The following is a 21832-nucleotide window of genomic DNA, read 5'->3' on the forward strand; positions in this document are numbered from 1 at the left end:
TCTCTTCCCACGCTTTACATTCCCACTCTTACGTTTTAAATTCACCAATAAAGAGTGAGCCCATGAAACACTACGCCCCTACCCTCAACTCCAATAAAAGCAGAACCCCAGGCCCACATGCATGCTCTCTTTCTACCCTCAGGCTGCCACAAGTAGCACAGTTCCAAGAGAGTGTCTCAGCATCACTACCAATAGGCTGAGACCAACACAAAACAAAACACTTCAAGCGACTTTGAGAGACAGTGAATGAACAACCCAGAGGGAGAAATCTAAGGACAAAATCCACTGCAAAATAAATCTTAAACAATTTTTGGTAATTGCATTGTTATTATAATATAACATAAAGTTATACATTACGATATACAACTATGTTGTTTCTAGTAATTATATGATTATTAGCAGTGCCAGTATTGCTATTTTAAAATTGCTGCGTGTATCTTGAGACATCAAGTCAAAATTTGCAGGAGTCATTAAGAACCAGTATGGGAAAAAAAGAAAAAGAAAAAAACTGAAGTAGATTGACTTCAACACAGTACTAAAAAAACCCTTGATTTGTTACCTTAGATGATGCTAGGGAATCAATTATTTTAACAATTGATACGTAAAGCAAAGGAATCCAGCTGTGACCTTGTCTCTTCTGGAGGAGGGATCCCACAGAGTAAGGCACAGCTGGTATGAGGGCTGAGGAGGAGGGCAGAACTAGAGTATCACCCTTACAGGTGCACGCAGCTAGGCAGCAGACAACGCTGCCCGCATCACAGAGTCAGCCAGACATTCCAGCGGTTTTCGGCATGGCCGACGAAGGGCCGAGTGGGCTGAGACAAGGGAAGCTGAGTCTGATCAGGTCTCCAGATCTAACTACCAATGTACAGGAAACACGGCGCAGAAGTCATGGCAAATGATGCCCCAGAGAGGGAGAGAGACGGAGGGGGACACATCTCCGAGGAGACACATCAACAAACTGCAGTGTCTGGAACTTAATTTGGATCCTGAGGCAAACAAATTTGGAAAAATAGTGTGTGTGTATGTATATACATATACTTGTATACACAGTGGAATATTATTCAACCATAAAAAAGAAGGAAATCCTGGGCCAGCCCAGTGGCACAGCGGTTTAGTTTGCACGTTCTGTTTCAGCGGCGTGGGGTTTACAGGTTCGGATCCCGGATGCGGACCTATGCACCACTTGGCAAGCCATGCTGTGGCAGGCGTCCCACATATAAAGTAGAGGAAGATGGGCATGGATATAGCTCAGAGCCAATCTTCCTCAGCAAAAAGAGGAAGACTGGTGGCAGATGTTAGCTCAGGACTAATCTTCCTCAAACGAAAAAAAGAAGGCAATCCTCCCATTTGTAACAACATGGATGAACCCTGAGGGTATTGGGCTAAGTGAAATAAGTCAGACAGAGAAAGACGAATACTGTACAGTCTCACTAATACATGGAATCTAAAAAGTTTGGTAGTTTTAGCTCTTACAATTAGTTTTATGATCAATTTTGAGTTGCATTTTTTGTATGGTATGAGGAAAGGGTCCAACTTCATTCTTTTGTATGTGGATTCCCAGTTTCCCCAGCATTATTTGCTCCCCACTGAGTATACCCTCATCAAAAATCAACTGACTCTACAACCCTGGGTTCATTGCATCATTATTCACAATAGCCAACACACGAAACAACCAAAGTTGCTGGTGGCCTAGTGCTTAAATTTAGTGCTCTCCACTTCAGCAGCCCAGGTTTGGTTCCCGAGCTTGGACCTACATTTTTCTGTTAGTCGCCATGCTGTGCTGACAGCCCACATACTAAAAATTAGAGGAAGATTGGCACGGATGTTAGCTCAGGGCAAATCTTCCTCAGCAAATAAATAAATAAACAAACTGAGTAAAGCATTCAAAGGTGGATCTCTTTCTTCTTGTTAAAATCATCATCTTATCCTGAAGGTACTACACTCAACAGCAAAAGGAAGATGACAGGAACCATGCATGCTGTTAGATGCTCTTATTTGGAGTAAAAATCAGCTCTACATTTTGAGAGCTTCCCATGAACTCGGTTTACAACTACATCATGAAGTCTCAAGGGGCTGCTCCCCATCTCTACCCTAAGGGCTGTGCTGGCCGCTGGAGAAGGGGTGAAGTAAGGCCTCCTCACTAGGGAGTCGGCCACCTACCAGGGGTCTGCTGGAGGCAGCACATGCCCTAAGACATCTGGGCTGTCTTTCAGTCATTCTAGTTGTATGACGACTAGCGTTTGGTGGGTGGGGGCAGGGGTGCTCATCATCCTGCAATGGGTGGGGCCAACGCACAGAGCTGTTCCCCACAAATGTTAATGGTCCTCCTGAGAACCCTGAGGTACCACAGTCTCACAAACCAGACCTGTGTCTGTGGCCCCAAGTCCCCGGGTTCTTCTTGACTATTTGCAGAACCCATACCACTGACCACTGCTTTGACCTTGCTGCCTTGTCTGCTAAGATATGAGAAGTGCCATTCCCAATGCTCCTCCACACTCACACACCCCTCCAGCACACCCCACACACTGGCAGGGCTAGCTTGGAGTCACACTTGACAGGTGGGGATAACGTGATCAGCCCAAACAAGGACACAGGAAACCCAGCTGCAAAGCCGAAAGGAATTAACAAGGCCTGAAGCCGAGGAGATAGCGCTTCCTCCTACACCCAACTCCAGGCCCTCCCCTGGGCGCCAGGACGTCCTCCCACCGACCCAGCAGCTCCTACACGCCTCTGCCTTCAGGACTTCCTGCCTCTAGGCACGAAACGGCCACAAGCCATAATCACTCCTTTCCTGAGGCCCTACCCTCTCTCTTCTAGCAGCTTGGAAACAAGACTAGACTAGGAAACAGACTTAATTCAGGGTCTTTCCTCAGTCCTTTCTTTTGGGACCTCTATTACATTTTTCTGAAAAAAGATCTACAGGTGAACAGATAAAAACGATGCTCACTGCACTGCCATCCATTATAACGAGTGCTTTTTAAGTATTCGTACTCAACCATGCTTCTCAAAGCAATTAACGTCAGTTTTCGGTTGCAGAGAACACAGATGACATTCTAGGGCCATCTGTCCTCAGGTGTCAGTGCGGGCGGGCGCAGAAGGCCCACTCACCTCACTGTTGCTATAGCGTGCCAGCTCTGAGATGAAGCGCATGTGGTCCTCCCGGATCTGGATCATCTGCTCACAGATGTTGTACTGCGGGCTGCTACTGGAAGATGTGCACGTCCATCTGCAGTGAAGGGGAAACGTGTGTCACCTGAGGGCACTTGCACAAGGCTTATGCAGCACAACGCTGGGTGCCCAAGGACACATGCATAGCGTGGGAGAGGAGCTGGAGGCTAGGAAACAATATGGAATTCTCAGCAAGGAAACAGAGCTGGCCCAGCCCCCTCTCCCTGTGTCAGGGTCACTGCCCTACCTTCTCATATCTGTGTTTTGGAAAAGGAATTGTAATTTCTCTATAATCAATAAACCATTTTCTAAAACGCTGAGAGATGCTGCTGGATTTAGGACAATGCATCACCCTTGCGAGGACCTCTTGACGTATTATTGCAGAGTTGGCAGGAACTATTTCTTTATTACTCACATGGGAAAATATAAGCTATAGTATAGAAACAAATCAGCCAAAGACTCAGGAGCAAAAGTTATCCTTACGGGGAGAGTTGAAAACTGACATCATCTGGAAGTTAGACACTGTCACCATAACTACCTATGTGCACAACATATGTGCACACCATTTCAGCAGCAAACAGACACAATTTAGTGGGAAAGAAGTTTATTAAGAACTGAAACTGCTGGTGCTCTTGGGCAGAAAGCATGGATCTTAGGACTTAGACGGCTGCCCCCTCACATGTAGCACCAGTACTCTGTGTTTTTAACAAGCTGGTCTCCTTTTCGTGAAGGGATGGAATACAAGTTACCACTTTTTGAGACGGTCAGTGCACTGTCTCAAGTAGTACCTCTTTCTCTTTGATTCCACTACAGGATGATGGGATGATTATGTTGGCATTATCCCAGGCCGCTCCTCAAGTCTGCAATGAGCGTGCAAGGCACAGGCTCTGCACTGGGATCCATTCTCAATACACTTGCCTCCCCTGCAGACCCCCAACAGCATATCCACCTCAGGCAAGGCACTGGAGCCCAGAGCCTGATTGCTGGCATTGGCGCACTCTGCATCTGCCCTTTCTGGGGCCAGATGCTGGTGTGGGGCCCTTGGGCCAGGCTCCCAAAGCTGATTGCTATATGCTCAGGCACCTCCCAAGGAAGCTGTGAAACATGGGCATTATTACCAATTAAATGCTATAAACTTAGAATAAATCATATTAAAAACAGACAATAAGTGCACAAACTCATGGTTTCCTGATTCTCTTACTGACTTTCCATTACTTATGATCTAGAGCTAATCCCTATCTGTTAGGGCAGAAGCATTGTGTAATGAATGTCACGCTGTCAGCCTGAACTCAGTCACAGCCAGACATTCACACCATGGACATCAGCTCATGTTCCAAATCAGAGTTTGAGGTGGTACTGAAGCAGAAAGAAGTTTCAGCTTAATGAACTTAACATAGAGGAGAGTGAGAAGCCATCTAAGAGTGGATCACATAGCAGATTTAATGGCAAATATATTTGGAAATAAACTAGCACAGAGGTTGGCAAACTACAGCACAGGTCAAATGCGGTCAGCTATTGTATGGGTCTAGGGCCATAAAATGGTTTTTACATTTTTAAAAACTTGCTTAATAAGACAAAAAAGAAAAGAAAAAACAAACGAGAATATGAGACAGAGACCACATGTGGCCCCTGAAGCCTAACGTGTTTACTATTTGGCCTTTAAAGAAAAAGACTGCCAGCCTCAGAGTGAACAGATTGAGATGCAACTGGTTTTTCAAAATCATGGTTGAACTTCGGCCAGTCTGGCTATGGGTGCATGCATTTGACAAAAGTCAGCAAAAGCATCCTATGGGACTCACCTGCCTATGTGGAATCTACAATAATACCTTAACTGTGAGCTACAGATCCTATATGGCAGGGTTGGCCACCTTTCTCTAGATAAGACCAGAAAGTAAATACTCTAGGATTTGTGGGCTACACTGTCTCTGTCACATCTGTCACATAGTCACATTGTCTTATTTTAAAAACAACCCTTTTAAAATGTAAAGATCGTTCTCAGCAACAAAGACTTTCCAAAAACAGGCCTGGGCTGGATTTGGTCCACAGGTTACAGTCTTGTACCCTCTGTAAGATACACGCAAACATCCCACCCACAAACAGGGCTGCTTGTTAAGAAGTGACCAGCAGACCACAAGGCCCAGAGAATTTGTTAACAAGTCTACATTTCAACCAGCACTATCCAAAAGAATTCTCTGGGATGATGGAAAAGTTCTGTATCTGTGCTCACCAATACAGTAGCCACAAACTATTAAATATTTGAATGGCTAGTTCACTAAGAAAATAAATTGCATTTTTTAATGAATTTAAAGGTAAACAGCCACACGTGGCAAGGGCTACCACATTAGGCATTCAGTTCCAGATAGTTGAGAATGGCAAAGGTGTTATCTCAGATAAATGACTAGAGTTATTAAACGACAGTGAGGCCACAGCAGAATGCTCTAATGGGCAGCTCGTCCTACCGAGATTTATTTTCCTCATAGTGCGTGCTGGTCTTGATGTATCTTGCCAGTTCTATTTGCATGTCCCCAAACAGTGGAACCACCTGGAGCTGCTGTATTCAAAGAACAAAAAAAACAGGGTCATTATGTATGTTTAGTCACCAAATACATAAACACAAGAAGAACGAGTAATAGTAATAATTACTATGCATTGAACGCTATTTCTGCAAATCATTTACTGCAAAAAAGTTGTAAATAACTTCTACATGCACTTTCGGAACAAAATACAAATTAAGAACCAACATTCATAAAACCAATTCAAATATTAAAATTAACCTACCTTTTGCTAGATCTATAGTTACAAAAAAATCAACTGCATTTCTATATGCAAGCAACAATTAGAAAATGAGGGGCCGGCCTGGTGCCACAGCGGTTAAGTGCGCACGTTCTGCTTCGGAGGCCCGGGTTTCACCAGTTCAGATCCCGGGTGCGGACACGGCACCGCTTGGAATGCCATGCTGTGGTAGGCGTCCCACATATAAAGTAAGGAAGATGGGCATAGATGTTAGCTCAGGGCCAGTCTTCCTCAGCAAAAAGAGGAGGATTGGCAGCAGTTAGCTCAGGGCTAATCTTCCACAACAAAAAAAAAAAAGAAAGAAAGAAAATTTAAAGAGGAACAACTTCCAATAGCATCAAAAAAGTATGTATGAATACATGAACAAAATATGTACAAGTCTTCTAAGCAAAAATACCACCAAAAATTCTAGAGAAAATTTAAAATTCTAAGTGAATGAAGAAATATATCAGGTTCATGTATTGGAAGACTTGGTATTTTTTAAATGTCCGTTCTCACTAAATTGATCTATAGATTCAATGGAATTCCAAACAATATTCCAAGAGGAAAACCAGGCTATCAGTAGTGTGTGTCTGTGTGCTTGTGAAAATCAGCAAGCCAATGCTAAGATGTAGGTTGAAAGGTGAAGGGATGATACTCAAGGCAATCTTAACATAACTTGAAGACTTCTTGATATGCAGACCTATTCCTTTGGAAAACTAAGACAGTGTGGCCCTGGAGCACAGACGGAAACCAGTGGAGAAAGACAGAGAAGCTAAGACAGTCACACACATGCAGACACCTGCTTTATGACCCAAGTAACACGGCAGGGCAATGGGAGAAAAGATAATCTTTGCAATAAATGGACAGGGTCAATTGGATATGTATAATGGGGAGGAAAAAATCCAAGAATGTCAATCTGCTACCTCACAGCATGCACAGAGGGAAGTTTCAAGGGGATTACAGATCTAGATGGAAAAGGAAACGGTGACACTTCTAGGAGGTAACACAGAAGAAAATTCTCATGAGCCTGCTGTATACAAAGATTTCCTAAAAGTGGACATTAAAGATCGATATATTGGACTACATTAAATATTGAACAGAAGTTTACCAAATGACACCTTTAAGAAAGTGAAAAGGAGAGCCACATAGGGGAGAAGGCATGTATTTTAGAACACATGTATCCAACAAAGGACATGGACCCAGAATACACAGACTACAAATCAACAGGGAAAAAAGAAGTAGAGACTTGAAGTGACACTTCACCAGAGAGAACACACAAAAGGCTAACAGCATGAAAAGTCACCAAGGAAACAGCGACTAAACTGCAGGACATGCTACTGAGGAAATCATAAGGATGGACATACCCTTCAGGATGCCCCTTCCCCTCAAAAAGTGACAGTGCCAAGTGTTGCCAAGGATGTGGAACAATGGGAATGCTCGTTCATTGTTGGAAGGAACACAAATCTGCACAACCATGTGGGAGAATCGTCAGGCTGGATTTACTACCAGGACCCGCAACCACCACCACCCACCTGGTATATTCCAACAGAAACGAGCACAGACGTGCACTAAATCAGAGCAGCCAAAACCCAGAAACAATCTCACGTCCATCACAACAAAATGGATAAATAAACTGCAGTCTAATCACAAGAATTGCTCCACCACAATAAAAACCTAAGGACTGGAGCTGCAGGCTCCCACAGGGATGACTCTAACAAACAGAGTGAGTGAAAGTGGCCAGATGCACGAGAGAGAACATGGCTTGATTCCCTTTCTACAAGGTTCAAACCCAGGCAACACTGGTGCACAGCAGGAGGGAGAGAAGCCGCCTCTGTAGACAGGAGTGTGAGCGCTGCCAGTCAGCATGCCCCAATTTCCTGATATGTGTCATGGTTATAGGGGTTCATCTCCCAAATTTCAAGTGGTATACATTTCAATAAAAACATTTATCTAAAAAAACGCAACTTACCTTGAAGTACTTGTCAATCTTGGATAAGTTTATCCTTTTCTTGGCATCTAGTTTATAGATGTTGCTGACACTCCCATCCATCAAGTACAGACCAAACCCCATGACCTGAAAATCACATAAAACTCAGACCTGCAAGTTTAATTGCCTCTAAGCACTTATACTGCTACAGTTTATTTTGAAATGACAATTCACTCCTTTCAAAAAGCGTTTTTAAAAGCTCCTTGGAAATAAATAGCTATCCCTTCTTGAGAAGCTATTCTTTTACATGCGTCATCTCTTGCAGCTATTTCAGCGTCATCCCCAGGCACACACATCAGCTCCACCTCTCATCAAGCACAATGCAGTACAAAATACGGATTTCCATGAGCACCCATAGCCAGGGGCCCCTGCACCAGACAGCACCGACAGAACATTTCAGCCGTCACAGTGCTATCCAGTGGGCTCTCCAGTGTGATGAGGTCTTGGGGTTGGGCCCGCTCTTGCAGGGAGGGCTTTGGGCAGCCGGACATGCAGCACAGGGTCTCCAGGGCTTCCCTCCACAAAGGTGTAGGGCAGAGCAAAGGGAATGGCAGAACCACCTTCTCCTGGCCCCACGAGGAATGTCACTGAAAACCTCCTCATCTTGAAATAGAATAATAACGAACAATATGGTAAATGGCTGTTTCTTGAACAACAAGTCTACTTTAATCATGGTGACACAGTATATTTAATTCCTCGGAATCACATCCTTGATAGGCGGAATAAGGTATAACCTGTACTACAGAAGCTTAATGCTGGGAGAAACCCTGGACCCAGGACCTCCTCACCCACAAGCACCTTTTCTGGGGGTGGGCATATGATCCACCTGGCACCGGGGTCAAGCCCAGGACATACTCACAGGAATGTGTCAAGAGCCTGTAGTGCAACTATAGGCTGTGTGCAGGGCAGAGGATGCTACACATACACACACACATACAAACACATACACAAACGGCAAGCGTCAGAATAAGAAAAGGCATGCAAAAGGATCTTAGACAAAGCACAGCCTATTAATGACAGCAAGGCCATCCCTCCCTCCAGAGTACAATGGGCAGTCACCCCACACGTACTTTGAGAAGCATGTGTTTTTCACTGGGTGTCAAGTACATCCTGTTCTCATAGTAATCCACACACAGATTCACGATGTCAGCGAGGAGCTCTTCATAGCCAGAAATCACTTCGAGCTGTTGCTGCAGAGACTGACACACACAGCAGGAGATCTGTGCCATGGTCTGCTCCTGGCCCCGGGTCCCCCGCCCCCCAGCCATGCACCCTGCCAGCCAGAGTGGGGAGAGCGTGAGCCTTACTTGTGTGATCTTGTTGTGGTTGGCCAGGAACATGGACAGATTCTGAGATTCCTGGATGGACTGTGGGTCCGCCATTTTCCGCAAAAACTGAGCAGCCCTTTGAAAGCAAAAAACAGAGTCACTCAACCAACATGCTTAATGATGAAAAAAGAAAAAAGCCTAGGAATTCAGGATTATTTTACTCTGCCTACAGTTATCTGTAGAAATGTGGGTCTTAACTTCAGCCTCCTCTAGCTTCTCCATCTTTAACTCCAGGGCAGTCTTTTGCCGACCTGGACAGCTCATGACCCAGATGTCCAGAGCTGACAAACTTCCTCAGAGACGTGGCAGCACCACCCACAGGCCTTTCTGAAGGGCCCCTGCACACTGGCCTCTGTCCTGGGATCCCTGTCCCCGGGTCTGAGAAAGGCCACCCCCTCTTCTGTGACTTCTAGAGCCCGGTGACGAGGATGGCAAGCACCATTCATGCTCTCTGCTGGGAACCCTCTGGGCCACCACGCCTCCACAAGTTAGGGACCATACACAGTTTTGATGCCAAAGGTCTGAGACAGAATCCTGGTCCCTCCACTAACCCACAGCTCCATCTTGGACAAACCTCCTGAACTCTGCTGAGCCTCATTCATCACATCAGTAACTAACAACAGCCGCCCATCTGACCGCCCACAGAACTGACATGAGAACAGAGATGGAAAGGCGCACAGAAGGACCTGTAGACTGAGGTCTGATCGTGCTGTGAGGCACGTACTGAGTCTCTGAGTTCGTCAGAGCAGTGTCAAGGTGAACGTGAGGATTCGGCACATAGCCTGCCCACATAAGGACATGTCTATGCAACCTAGAAACTTGGGGTTTTTACTGATAGAAGACTGATAACCTACTCCAATAGTCACTTCTTCCCTGCTTTCTTAGGAATAAACTCCCAATTTTCATGCGGCACCAATGTGCCTCATCTCCACATGACCGATGGCTGAGCCATGAGACATAATGAAAAGTCTTGCAAGGCACTGGAAAGTTTTTATAAAGGAGAGTGTGGGCCCTTCTATTCTTCTTCCTCCTTGTTGACTGGAATGCAGAAATGACAGCTGGAGCTTAAGCAACCATCTTGAAACATGAGACAACACATGAAGACAGCAGAGCAGCAGGACAGCTGGAGTCCTGGGTCCTGAACACTGTGGAACCCCCTCATCAGCTGCAGATCACCCAGCTCAGGACTTTTCAGGTGAGAAAGAAAGAATCGGAAATCTTGTTTAAGGCACTGTTATTTCTCTAAGTTTTTAAGAATTATATACAGTTAAACTAACATTAACTAATACAGTCACATTCCTTTTCAAAGTGTTCACTTTATTGATCTGAGTGGCTGCTGAAACTAAGGAAGGGATCAAAGATGCTGTTTTCTTTTTCTCAAGCCTCACGATAACCATATAGGTTATCTTGGCATTTACACTCAGAAGAGGATGTACTGGTAGCTACCAGCTGGGTGCAAATAAAAATTGTGTTGGAGTAGGGGTGTGTAAAGACTGGGGAGGAGTAGGGGTTACTGTCTGGGAAGGGGAACCAACAGGGGGTCCCAAACAGAGGTCACAGGACGAGGCCGCTGGAAAGGATGAAGGGGTAGCCCAGGCCCTCTCAGTGCTCAGGGGAGCCTCAGGTGGTAAAGACCCCTGTGGTTCCTGGAGGGGGTGCCTGGGGCCCCCACAGCCTTCCACAGAGCAGCCCCATCTTTAAACTATTTTACAGACTGGGCTTTGGAATAAAAGTGCTGCTGCCGAGAAAAAAGAAAATCTTTTTGAAATGAAAAACCACTGATGCTGTCCACCATCCCCATCTCCCCGATAAAGTCAGAAAGGCTAAGAAAGCTGCTCAGAATCATAGCAAGAGATTTGTTCAGCCAGGAGCAGACGCTGCTCTCCTAGGCTGGGCTGGTTTCACCCTCCACCTCTCAGAAGACCCCATGCTCTGCAGAGAGTCACACACACTTGGAGTATCACAAACACTGTCATCAGATGGGGACAACTGCAGAGTTTCCCACCCAAGAGGGGTAACAGGCCAACTCCAAAGATTTCCTGGGTTTGAAGATCCAGGCTTCTGCCCAGAGCTGATCCTAGGTGATGAATGGAATGCCTGTACTTACTCACTTGAATAAAGCTTAAAATGCTAGGGACCTAGCTCAACTCCCACTGCCGCCTTATCCTCAAATCTAGGTTTGGCACTGTATCCCAAGTCGATTTTATTTTAAAGACGCAACAGTTGTATGATTTTTAGATGCAACCTAACTACAGTGTATTCAGATGCAAAGTAAACTCTTCAAATTTAATTTCATAGCCAAGATTCCTTGTCTAACGGAAGAAACAGATGTCAGCATCTCCTTCAAGCCAATCATGCCTTCAACAGTACTGAGCATATTTTCTAAGAAAGTTGATCGGAAGACAGCTGACTCTGCTCTGACCAACGGCCTTCCTTCTGCCTGCCACCAACTGCCCCTTCATGGTTTTTCAGAAGTGCACTGCTGTGCCATGCCCAGCTTTTCCAGTTCTCTTCTCCAGAAGTTCTTCACGTTCAAAAAGAAAACCACCCTGGAGGAGAGCTGGTCCAGGACCTGGAAGCTCCAGCTCTGCCCACTGCTGTGACGGACATCCTACCAGTGAGTGATGAGCAGAGGGGGCGCCCTCAGGCCACAGAACCCACCTGCCCCCTTGTCAAGATGCTCACCAGGCCAAGGCCCTGCAGCGACCCCAGCACTCTGAGAGCAGGGACTGGTCGTTGCGCTTCTGTCTTCCCAAGGGTGCTGAGCACCCAGAGGTCCTCAACAAACACTTGGGGATGACGAGGATGCTCAGATCCCACTCTAACTTCACGAAACCATAATATACACATGTCTATGAGGACACAGCGCTGCACTGCAGCGCAAACAATCTGCTGGCTACCCCCACCTCCTAAGGGTGTGTATTCAAACAGTTCGAAGACTGCTGAGCAACCACTACCAACCCATAGCGCTTATTTCAGAACACATGGGATGGGCACCAACTATGTGCAGGACAGCCAACTGATGAGGCACCATCCCACCTCCCCAGCACTATCCACGTGGCCCAAAGGCACAAGGCCAAAGCTCACCTCTTGTATGCTGAGTGGTCGTTCTTCACACTGCACTTCATGTTCTTCAGCTCATCCAGCACAGCAAACATGTTGATGAACTTGCCCAGTGTGATCAGGTAGGCCTCAGACACAAAGTCCTTCCTCCTCTCCGTGTGGCACAGGCGCCTCACCTCCCCACAGAAACGCTCAATGGCATTTCTCTGCACAAACGAAGGAAGGCAGAAAAGCCACTGTCAATGATAGGCTGACTCCACGCTCAGCTTCAAGCACAGAGTCTGGATTCACTGTTACTTGTTGATAAAATATACACCCAAATGAGTGGATGTTTGCAGCTCAGGTCAAAAGACATGTTTCTATAAAGTAATTCCCACACACCAATGACAACCACGATTTATTTTGTACTTTTCTACTTTACCAACTACTTCCCTAAAGTAAAAGAATTTTGTTGATTATTCAGCAGTCACTGAGCAAAATGCTCCAGCAGAATGTTTATAAAGAGATGTTTTAACTTTCAGAGGTGAAAAAAGTGAGGGGGAGTTTTCTTCTGGACGATATTTAAGATAAAACAAAAATTCATCTGCTAACAAGTTCTATCTTCTCCCTTTGCTAAAGGAGTCTGTAAGAAAAATTTTCTCACATGTCCAAAGCACATCTTTAAAAAGCCAGCAAGTCTCCTCCCTCTGGCCACTTTGCCTACCCAAAACGCCAGAGGAGCCAAGGCCAAGGTAGGGACCACTGGGGTGGACAGTCAGGGCGAGGACCACCACAGCAAAGGTCAGGGTGAGGATGAGAGAAAGAAACACCTGAGAAACCAGGTGAATCCCAAGTAGGACTGGCAGAAGGACAACAGTGCTCGGAAGGATAGAAAGCAGCCTTCGTGGAGGAAATGTGAATTCACTCAGAGAGAAGAAAAGTGAAATGCAAGAGAAGTATCTATTCTGAAAGAGCCAGTGAGGTTTTAGACCATCAACACCTTAGTTCCCTTTTATCTCAGAGGCTGTGTGGTTGTTTTAATTTACATGTGCTTTGTTCTTGGGTCCACAGTGATAGATGAGATAGCACTAGCATCCCTACCCCTCTGCATTAAACCTTGAGGATTACAGCGCTGTTTTACCTGGAAGTACATAAAATTCATCAGTTTTGTGACCTCAGGCTCGAGGACCTCCACAGTTTTCTCATAAATTTCCACTCTGTTAGGCTGCTCATTACATTTCACCTGGGGAAAAGCAAGGTAAAGAGGCTTCAACCCAGCTAGGAGTGAGAGGACAAGGCCGCTGTTAGAGCTGGGGTCCCAGGTGACCAGTGGATATGGGGGTGTGGTACGGGTGGGGCAGGGCTGGAAGGGATAGAGGTGTGGTGTGTTTCAGATGAAGACATGGTCTGTGGGATGAGGGAGGGGCTGGGCTGGGCTGGGCAGGCAGGAGTAGGGTGTGGCCAGCAACGTTGGGGGCACCTGTGGGATGGCCCGAGAGCAGCTCCTCCAGGTGTACAGCATGACAGCATACTCTTGGCCTTCCTCCAGCATCTCATTCTGCAGGGGACATAGGGCAAATCAAAGGCACGCAGGGGAACAATCATAAACAAGAAGATGCCAAATTGCTAAAATCTAGACGCATAAACTACCCTGACTCTCCCTGAAGGAACAGACAAACACAGGACATGCATGCCAACAGAGCTGCCGAGAAGCTAGTGATGCCACAGTGCAGTGGTGTGGCCACAATGATGGCCCAAAACACCCCTAGGTTTCTGCAGGCTGGAGAGGGGTGTCAGCGACCGGCAGGCACCTTTGCACGGGGCCGCACAGGGCATCCACCACAGCTGCTACACTGCAGCTCCACTCAACCCTAAACCACCCACTGGCAATGCATACCTGAAGGTGGGGACACGGGGGAGGGCCCAGTGCATTGTGAATGTGCACGGGGTCCTCACAGGCTCTCCACCAGGCCACACAGAGTCTCCTGGCTCCTAAGGAAGACTGAGGGAGCTCTGCTGTTCCCAGTGTGGGCAGGAAAAGCTAGAAGTGTTTCTGCAGTACTTAAAATCCAGAGAATCCTTGGGAAGAGGACTACCGTCATTTTAAAACTACCTTAGTGTCTACTCTTCTTCCACATTATTTCCTTTGATAAAAACAATAAAAAGTGCAGAGATGTTCTTGAAAATGTCAGCTACAGTTTGATGGTTTTACAATGCCTTAAAATATTTCTCAACCTTTCACCCAGTAACTTCTCTTCTACAAATCTAGCCAAAGAGAATAATGATGTATTTAGAAAAATGTTCATCACGGCACTTTTTATTATAAGAAAAAAGGGAAACTAAGTAAACATGCAAAAATAGTTAAATTGTGGGCATTTACAATATGTACCAGCCATTAATTACTTTAGCACATTTTCATGACGTGAAAATGTTCCCGAAATCATTAAAATACACAATTATAATAACACCGCAATTGACTTATGCAGTCTAAATCACATAAGTACCTGGCATGACGAGTAAAGGTATACAAGTAGGAGAGAGAACGGATTCCCTCAAAATACTGAGAAAGGTTCTCTCTGGGCCATAGGTGCTAAATTTTCAGAGAGCATGCATTGTTTTTATAATAAGAAAAACACAGGTTTTTCTAAAAGCATAAGGCATTTCATTCAGTTTCCTCTCATTTTCCTCACTACGTATCCCATCAGAATACCAAAAACACATACATTTGCCATTCAGAGTTGCTATTCCCACAAGGAAAACAAAGATGTGCGGATGGAATTACCATGCTAGAATGGACAGTCGCCTGTTCGATGTATCTTGCAATGCCAGTGACAAATGCATTTCTGTCTTCAAAGTTAGTGTTGAAATTTGGCTGAAAGGAAGAGAACAACCATCATGTGGGGGTCGGCATGGCAGGCAGTGCACCCGCGGCGCCCAGCACACACCTGGTATAGCAGTGAGGATGGTGGGGGCTCAATACAGGGCTGCTGGTCAGGCAGAGGCAGCTCTTCTAGGAGATCCACGTTGGACAGCGCATCCTCCAGTGTCACCTGGGCCGCCATCCTGGCCTAGAACAAAACACAAAGCTACCTGTGCTGTGAGGAAGGGCAGGGGCACCTGACAATCCTTCTGGGATGGGGAAATCAGGCCCCCACTTGCCTGACTCCTCTCCTGAGGGCACTGGGGTGGCTGAGATGGTCACAGTCAGTCCCTGGGGTCTAGCAGCTCTCCCAGGGCTCGCTGGCAGGGGAGTCACAATGTTGCCTCTTGCCGCCTCCAGGAGTGTCATGGTGCAGGATACATGGGCCACCACATGTGCAGTCGCTTCATGCCACCCTTCCCACCTTGGGGCCACCGCTGTCCCTAAAGGGCTCTCTAGGAGGGTGTGACAACCCCTTCATGGGCTGGAGGAGGGAACATCCCCTCCAACACCACATCCGCCCCAAGGAGGCCGGCACAACCTCCAAGGGGGCTTCCCTGCACACGGATGTTTCCCAGGCAGTACCTCCAAGCAGGGTTACATGTTAGGAATGGAGATGGAAATGGCTAGAGCCCTCCCTCCAGAAGTACAGGGGCAGCCTGCAGTGACTACTAAGGTGATGGCTGGGGGCCAAGGTGAAACAGGGAGGGGGCCGTTAGCACAAGACTGAAAGCAGAACTCTGAGGCTCATGTACAGAAGCATAGAAACGGAGCAGATCTCATCTAAATACAAATCTGTGCCGGCTCTGGGGAAAAGGAGTAGGCATACTCCAGCGTGCCTCCTGCTGAATGCTGCTCCAACTCTGGATGGGACACAGAGAGTAGCTCTAATCCTAGATAAGACACATCAAGCAACTCCGACCCTGGACAAGACATGAGAGGCTGCTCTGACCCCAGACAGGACATGCAGCGCAGCCCCAACCACAGACAAGACACATGGGGCACCCACGTTGTTCCGAGAAGGAAAGAACACCAGTCAGGATGGAGAAGAACACTGAATGGAAGAAGCAGTCAATCACTCCTCCCAGAACTGGGCTCCAGACTAGGCATGGGTGTGGAAGTGCACAGAGCATCAGGTTACCAAAGCCCTGGTATGCTGGCTAGGGAACCACAAAGGGAACCCCAGGGCACTGGAAAGCCCCAGGGGCAGTGTGGAGAGGAAGAAGCTCCCAAGAGCAAGCCCACAAAGTTGCTCATGAGTGTCAGGCCCCCTCCCAAGCTGTAGGTGATGGATCTGATCCTCTCATACCGTCCCTTGAGCCCACAGCCAGATCCCAGACTGCACGGGTAGCACACAGAGGACAGATCGAAACGGCACTGCAGAGGCTCTGAGAACAGAATTGATACTGAATCACAAACCAAACAAGGCAGGTTGGAACTGCAGCCTAAAATCGAACCATGTTGTTTGCCTGCTAAAATGAAAAATCAGCATTCACCTAGGATTTAAATAAGACCCATGGTCCTAGATCATAATATCCAAAACATTCAGCTGCAATGCAAACTACTCAGCACACAAAGAACCAAGAATGTCCTGACTCCTACGGGAAAAGATAAACAACAGATACCAACACTGAAATAACACAGATGTTACAATCATGTACCAGACTTCAAAGCAACTACTATAAAAATGTTCTAACAAACAATAACACTCCCAAACAGAAAGAAAAGATTGAAATCAGGCCAAAAAAAAAAAAGATATCTTTTTACAGGCATGCACTGCACCATGACATTTCAGTTAGCCATGGACCACATATATGACCATGGTCCCATAAGATTATTTTCAAATTACAAAATACCATACTAAAATTTTAAAAACTCCCTACATGAGCTCAAGAGCAGAGGAAAGATTCAGTGAACTTAAACAGAACAACTGAAATTATCTAATCTGAACAACAGAGAGAACAAAGACTGAAAAAAACGAAGAGCCTCAGGGACTTCTGGGACAAGAGAAATGATCTAACATTTGTGTCAGAATGCAAGACGGACAGCAGAAAGTGGGTAGTGCTGAAAAATAGTTGAAAACAATGACTGAGAACTTCCCAAATTTTGCAGAAGACTTTTGTCCACAGATCCAAGAAGCTCAATGAAAGCCAAACAGGGTGTATCTGAAGAAATCCAAGACTGGTATACACTAAAGACAAAGGAAAAATATCTTGAAAACAGCCAGAGAAGAATAGCTCATTACCTGAAGAAGAGCAATTTGAATGCCTGTGGATTTCTCCTTGGAAACCAGGGACCCTGGGGAAGTGGAATGATACTTGTTAAGTCTGAAAGAAAAGAAGTGTCAACCCAGAATCCTACATCAATCGAAAATATCCTTTAGGGATGAACATGAAATAAGGACATTCTCAGATAAAGAAAAACTAAGAGAACTCATAGACAGAAGACTAATGAAGCTCTTCAGATATAAGTGAAATGCTACCAGGAGGTCACTGGGGACATGAAGAATGAAACAAAAGTGACAGAAAGGTAAATACTACAGAACAGATGATTTCCTCCACAGCTCTTTAAAAGATGTTTGGGGAGAGTGACATCAGCATCATGATGGAGTGAGCTCCTCCCTTAGACTCTCCCCGCTAAGATACAATAAAAAGAACATTCATAAACCAACACAGGACATTCACACAACACAACAGACGTCTAAGAGACCCACAGAGCCATACCTCTGAAGGTGGAGGTGCTGGACCCCCAGAAGGAAGCGGAAGGAGGTAAGGGGATCTCCTCTCCTTCCCCAGCAGCAATCTAGGGTGTAGGACTGCATGCAACTCTGCAAGGAGAGGGGAGGGGTAGCTCTCCAAGGGAACACCTTTGCTCTCCAAGCTGCCTCCCAACTATGGGAAAGCCCCACACAGGGGAGGCCAAGCAATTGTCAGGGTGTCTTCATCAAGCCAGCACCTGAGGAGGGCAGACAGCGAGGGAAAAGTGAGAACATCCTTGTGATCACGCAGGTGAAAGGAAGCACACCTTCCCCACCTGGAGCACCAGCTTGGTGGGGCAGAGCAAGGGACCCCCACCAGAGTGCATGCCCATACCTTTGTAAAGTAGCAGTGGCCAGTGGGCAATCACAAACATGCCCCATCAGCGTTTCCAAAGGACAGGCATACATGCCAGGATAGCAGCAGGCTCAGAATACACAGCTCCTGCTTGCCCCCGGTGGCAGCAGATAGAATCTGTGACCAGATACTTCCACTATGCAAAGGCACAAGTCCACCCCATCAAACAGCATGAAAATGTATATTAATACTCCAGACCAGAAGGAAAATGACAAGCACCCAGAAACCAATCCCAAAGGCACAGAAATTTACAATCTAAATGACAGAGAATTCAAAACAGCTACCATAAAAACTTCAATGAGGGGCCAGCCTGGTGGTGTGATGCAGAAGTTAAGTTCACATGTTCCGCTTCGGCGGCCTGGGGTTTGCTGGGTCGGATCTTGGTTGCGGACCTATGCGCCGCTTGTCAAGCCATGCTGTGGCAGGCGTCCCACATATAAAAAGTAGAGGAAGATGGGCATGGATGTTAGCTCAGGGCCATTCTTCCTCAGCAAGGAGGAGGATTGGTGGCAGATGTTAGCTCAGGGTTAATCTTCCTCAAAAAAAAAGAAAAACTCAATGAGTTACAAGAAAATTTGGAAAGGTAGCTCAATGAAATCAGGAAGAAAATTAATGAACAGAGGGAATTCTTCACAAAAGAGATTGAAACTATAAAGAAAAAACAATCAGAAATGGTGGAGATGAAAAACACTAAAAACACTATGAATGAAATAAAGAAAAATCTGGAGTCCTTAAATAACAGAACTGCTATTATGGAGGACAGAATTAGCAGCTTGGAGGACAGAAATATAGAAATGCTTCAGATGGCGGAGAGAGACTGAGAACAAAAAGAAATGAAGAAATTCTCCGAGAAATATCCAGCTCAACTAGGAAACGCAACATGAGGATAACAGGTATTCCAGAGTGCAAAGAGAGGGAAAAAGGAGCAGAAAGCTTGTTCAAAGAATTAATGACTGAAAAATTCCTAAACCTGGGGAAGGAGCTGGAATTACAAGTAAAAGAAGCTAATAGAACTCCTAATTATATCCATGTAAGAAGACCTTCTCCAAGGCATATATTAGTAAAACTGGCAAAAGTCAGGGGCTGGCCCCGTGGCCAAGTGGTTAAGTTCGCGCGCTCCGCTGCAGGTGGCCCAGTGTTTCATTAGTTCGAGTCCTGGGCGCGGACATGGCACTGCTCATCAGACCACGCTGAGGCAGCGTCCCACATGCCACAACTAGAAGAACCCACAACGAGGAATACACAACTATGTACCGGGGGGCTTTGGGGAGAAAAAGGAAAAAATAAAATCTTTAAAAAAAAAAAAAAAAAACTGGCAAAAGTCAATGACAGAAAAAATATTAAGGGCAGCAAGGCAGAAGAAAATAAAATACAACGGAACTCTTATCAGGATTTCAGGGGATTTCCCAGGAGAAAACTTACAGGACAGGAGAGAGTAGAATGATATATTCAACATTCTGAAAAACAAAAACTTTCAGCCAAGAATACTCTAGCCAGTGAAATTATCCATCAGATATGATGGAGAATTAAAAAACTTCCAGATAAACCAAAGCTGAGGGAGTGCATCACCACAAGGCTCCCCACTCCACAAACAAGAAATGATCTAGAAGTCCCTTATACCTGGATAAAAAAGCGTTTACAAATATTTGAGCAAGGAGATAACCCGGCAGACAAAATCAGAAAATTGCAGCTCTCTGTCAGGACAGGTTAGCAAACACTTAATTGTAAAAATAAAGATAAAGGGAAGGAAAATAACAAAAATAAATATAATCTCGTCACATACTGACAACACTAAAAGGAGTAAGTTGTAACAATAATAACTTAGAAGAGGAAAAGAAAAGGGATGGGACTTGCTCTGGCTAAGAAAATACGAGCCTGTCAGAAAATGGACTATCTCATCTATGAGATTTTTTATACAAACCTCACAGTAACCACTAAACAATCAAAACAGACACAAATGATAAATAAACAGAAACCTATCACAGAGAACTACCAAACTAAATTGGCAGTGTGAAATAAATGAGATGAGAAATAACAGAAATCAGATTAACCAGAGAACAAGTGATATAATGGCAGCAGTAAGCCCTCATAAATCGATAATCACTCTAAATGCAAATGGATTGAATTCTCCAATAAAAACAAAGAGAGTGGCCAGACAGATTAAAAAACAAGACGCAACAATATGCTGCTTCTACGAAACACATTTCAGCTCTAAAGGCAAACACAGGTTCAGAGTGAAGGGATTGAAGATGATACTCCAAGCTAATGGCAAACAAAAGAAAGCAGGTGTTGCCATACTTGTATCAGACAAAGTAAACTTCAAGATAAAACAGGGAATAAGAGACAAAGAGGGACAGTATATAATGATCAAAGGGACACTGCACCAGAAAGACAGAACACTTATAAATATCTATACACCCAACACAGAAGCACCAAAGTACATAAAGCAACTACTAACAAACCTAAAAGGAGATTTAAACAGCAACATAATAACAGTAGGGGACCTTAACACCACACTTTCATCAATGGATAGATCATCCAGACAGAAAGGCAACAAGGAAACAGTGGATTTAAATAACAGTGGACTTAATAGGTATATTTAGAACACTCTATCCAAAAATAGCAGAATATACATGTTTCTCAAGTGCACATGCAACATTCTCAAACATAGACCATATGTTGGGAAACAAGGCAAGCCTCAACAAATTTAAGGTTGAAATCATATCAAGCATCTTTTCCAACCACAATGCTATGAAACTAGAAATCAACTACAAGAAAAAAGCCGGAAAAGTGACAAATATGTGGAGACTAAACAACATGCTACTGAACAACCACTGGATCCCTGAGAAATTAAAGAGGAAATCCAAAAATATCTGGAGACAAATGAAAATGAAAAGAGATCATCCCAACTCATATGGGATGCAGCAAAGACAGGGTCCCTAGGCCCTTGCGCTGACCGGCTGTTAAAAACCACCATGTGCTGAGGTGTTTCTGATCATGAAACAATACGTGCTCAATGCAGAAAAAGCAGACTGCTGGAGACAAAACGAAGGCCTGCAGAGAAGGTACTGCTAGCACCAGCACTTCTGGTCTTCAGAGGGAACCAACGGCAAACAATGTGCTCTCCTCGGTTATGTCATCGAACAGCACAAAGCCAGCCTTTTCTTCCCTGACTGAACTTCTATCGGCAGCAGTTCCCAACCGTCAAGGTTTTTTCCAAGTCCTTACAGCTTGTCAAGTTATAAAACTGCCATTTTAACAAACCATCAACTAATTTATCTTGTAAATTTAAGAGTTTTTAAAATAAAGATTTCAAAGCACACACTGAATGTACTTTGCTGCTCTTCCAGCAACTGTCCAAGTGTCCCTGAGTCAATCATGGGGATCTCCTTGGTTCAGGGGACAGCTGTGAAAGTGTGAGTACATTTTCAACACTAGTGGGTGAGAGCCAGCCTGTGGTCTGAGTTGGGCAGCACTTCGCATCACAGTGTGTTCC

At 45.4% G+C, this 21832-nt stretch overlaps 1 protein-coding gene across 2 annotated transcripts in view; it reads right to left on the minus strand.

Annotated features, from left to right (window-relative positions):
* Positions 1-21832, minus strand: part of LOC138917096 (cytoplasmic FMR1-interacting protein 1) — an 87581-nt gene that overhangs the window by 45719 nt on the left and 20030 nt on the right. For both annotated transcript variants that reach the window (XM_070231677.1, XM_070231679.1), the window contains exons 2-11: positions 15249-15371; positions 15086-15175; positions 13784-13861; positions 13445-13546; positions 12349-12530; positions 9241-9337; positions 9004-9132; positions 7916-8020; positions 5631-5722; positions 3112-3229 (exon numbers count right to left, since the gene is read on the minus strand). In XM_070231677.1, the coding sequence (XP_070087778.1) occupies positions 3112-3229; positions 5631-5722; positions 7916-8020; positions 9004-9132; positions 9241-9337; positions 12349-12530; positions 13445-13546; positions 13784-13861; positions 15086-15175; positions 15249-15365 (1110 nt within the window). In that variant the 5' untranslated portion in view covers positions 15366-15371. The remainder of the gene's footprint in view (positions 1-3111; positions 3230-5630; positions 5723-7915; positions 8021-9003; positions 9133-9240; positions 9338-12348; positions 12531-13444; positions 13547-13783; positions 13862-15085; positions 15176-15248; positions 15372-21832) is intronic.

The sequence above is a fragment of the Equus caballus genome, chromosome 1 (assembly GCF_041296265.1).
Source record: "Equus caballus isolate H_3958 breed thoroughbred chromosome 1, TB-T2T, whole genome shotgun sequence".
Lineage (NCBI taxonomy): Eukaryota > Metazoa > Chordata > Mammalia > Perissodactyla > Equidae > Equus > Equus caballus.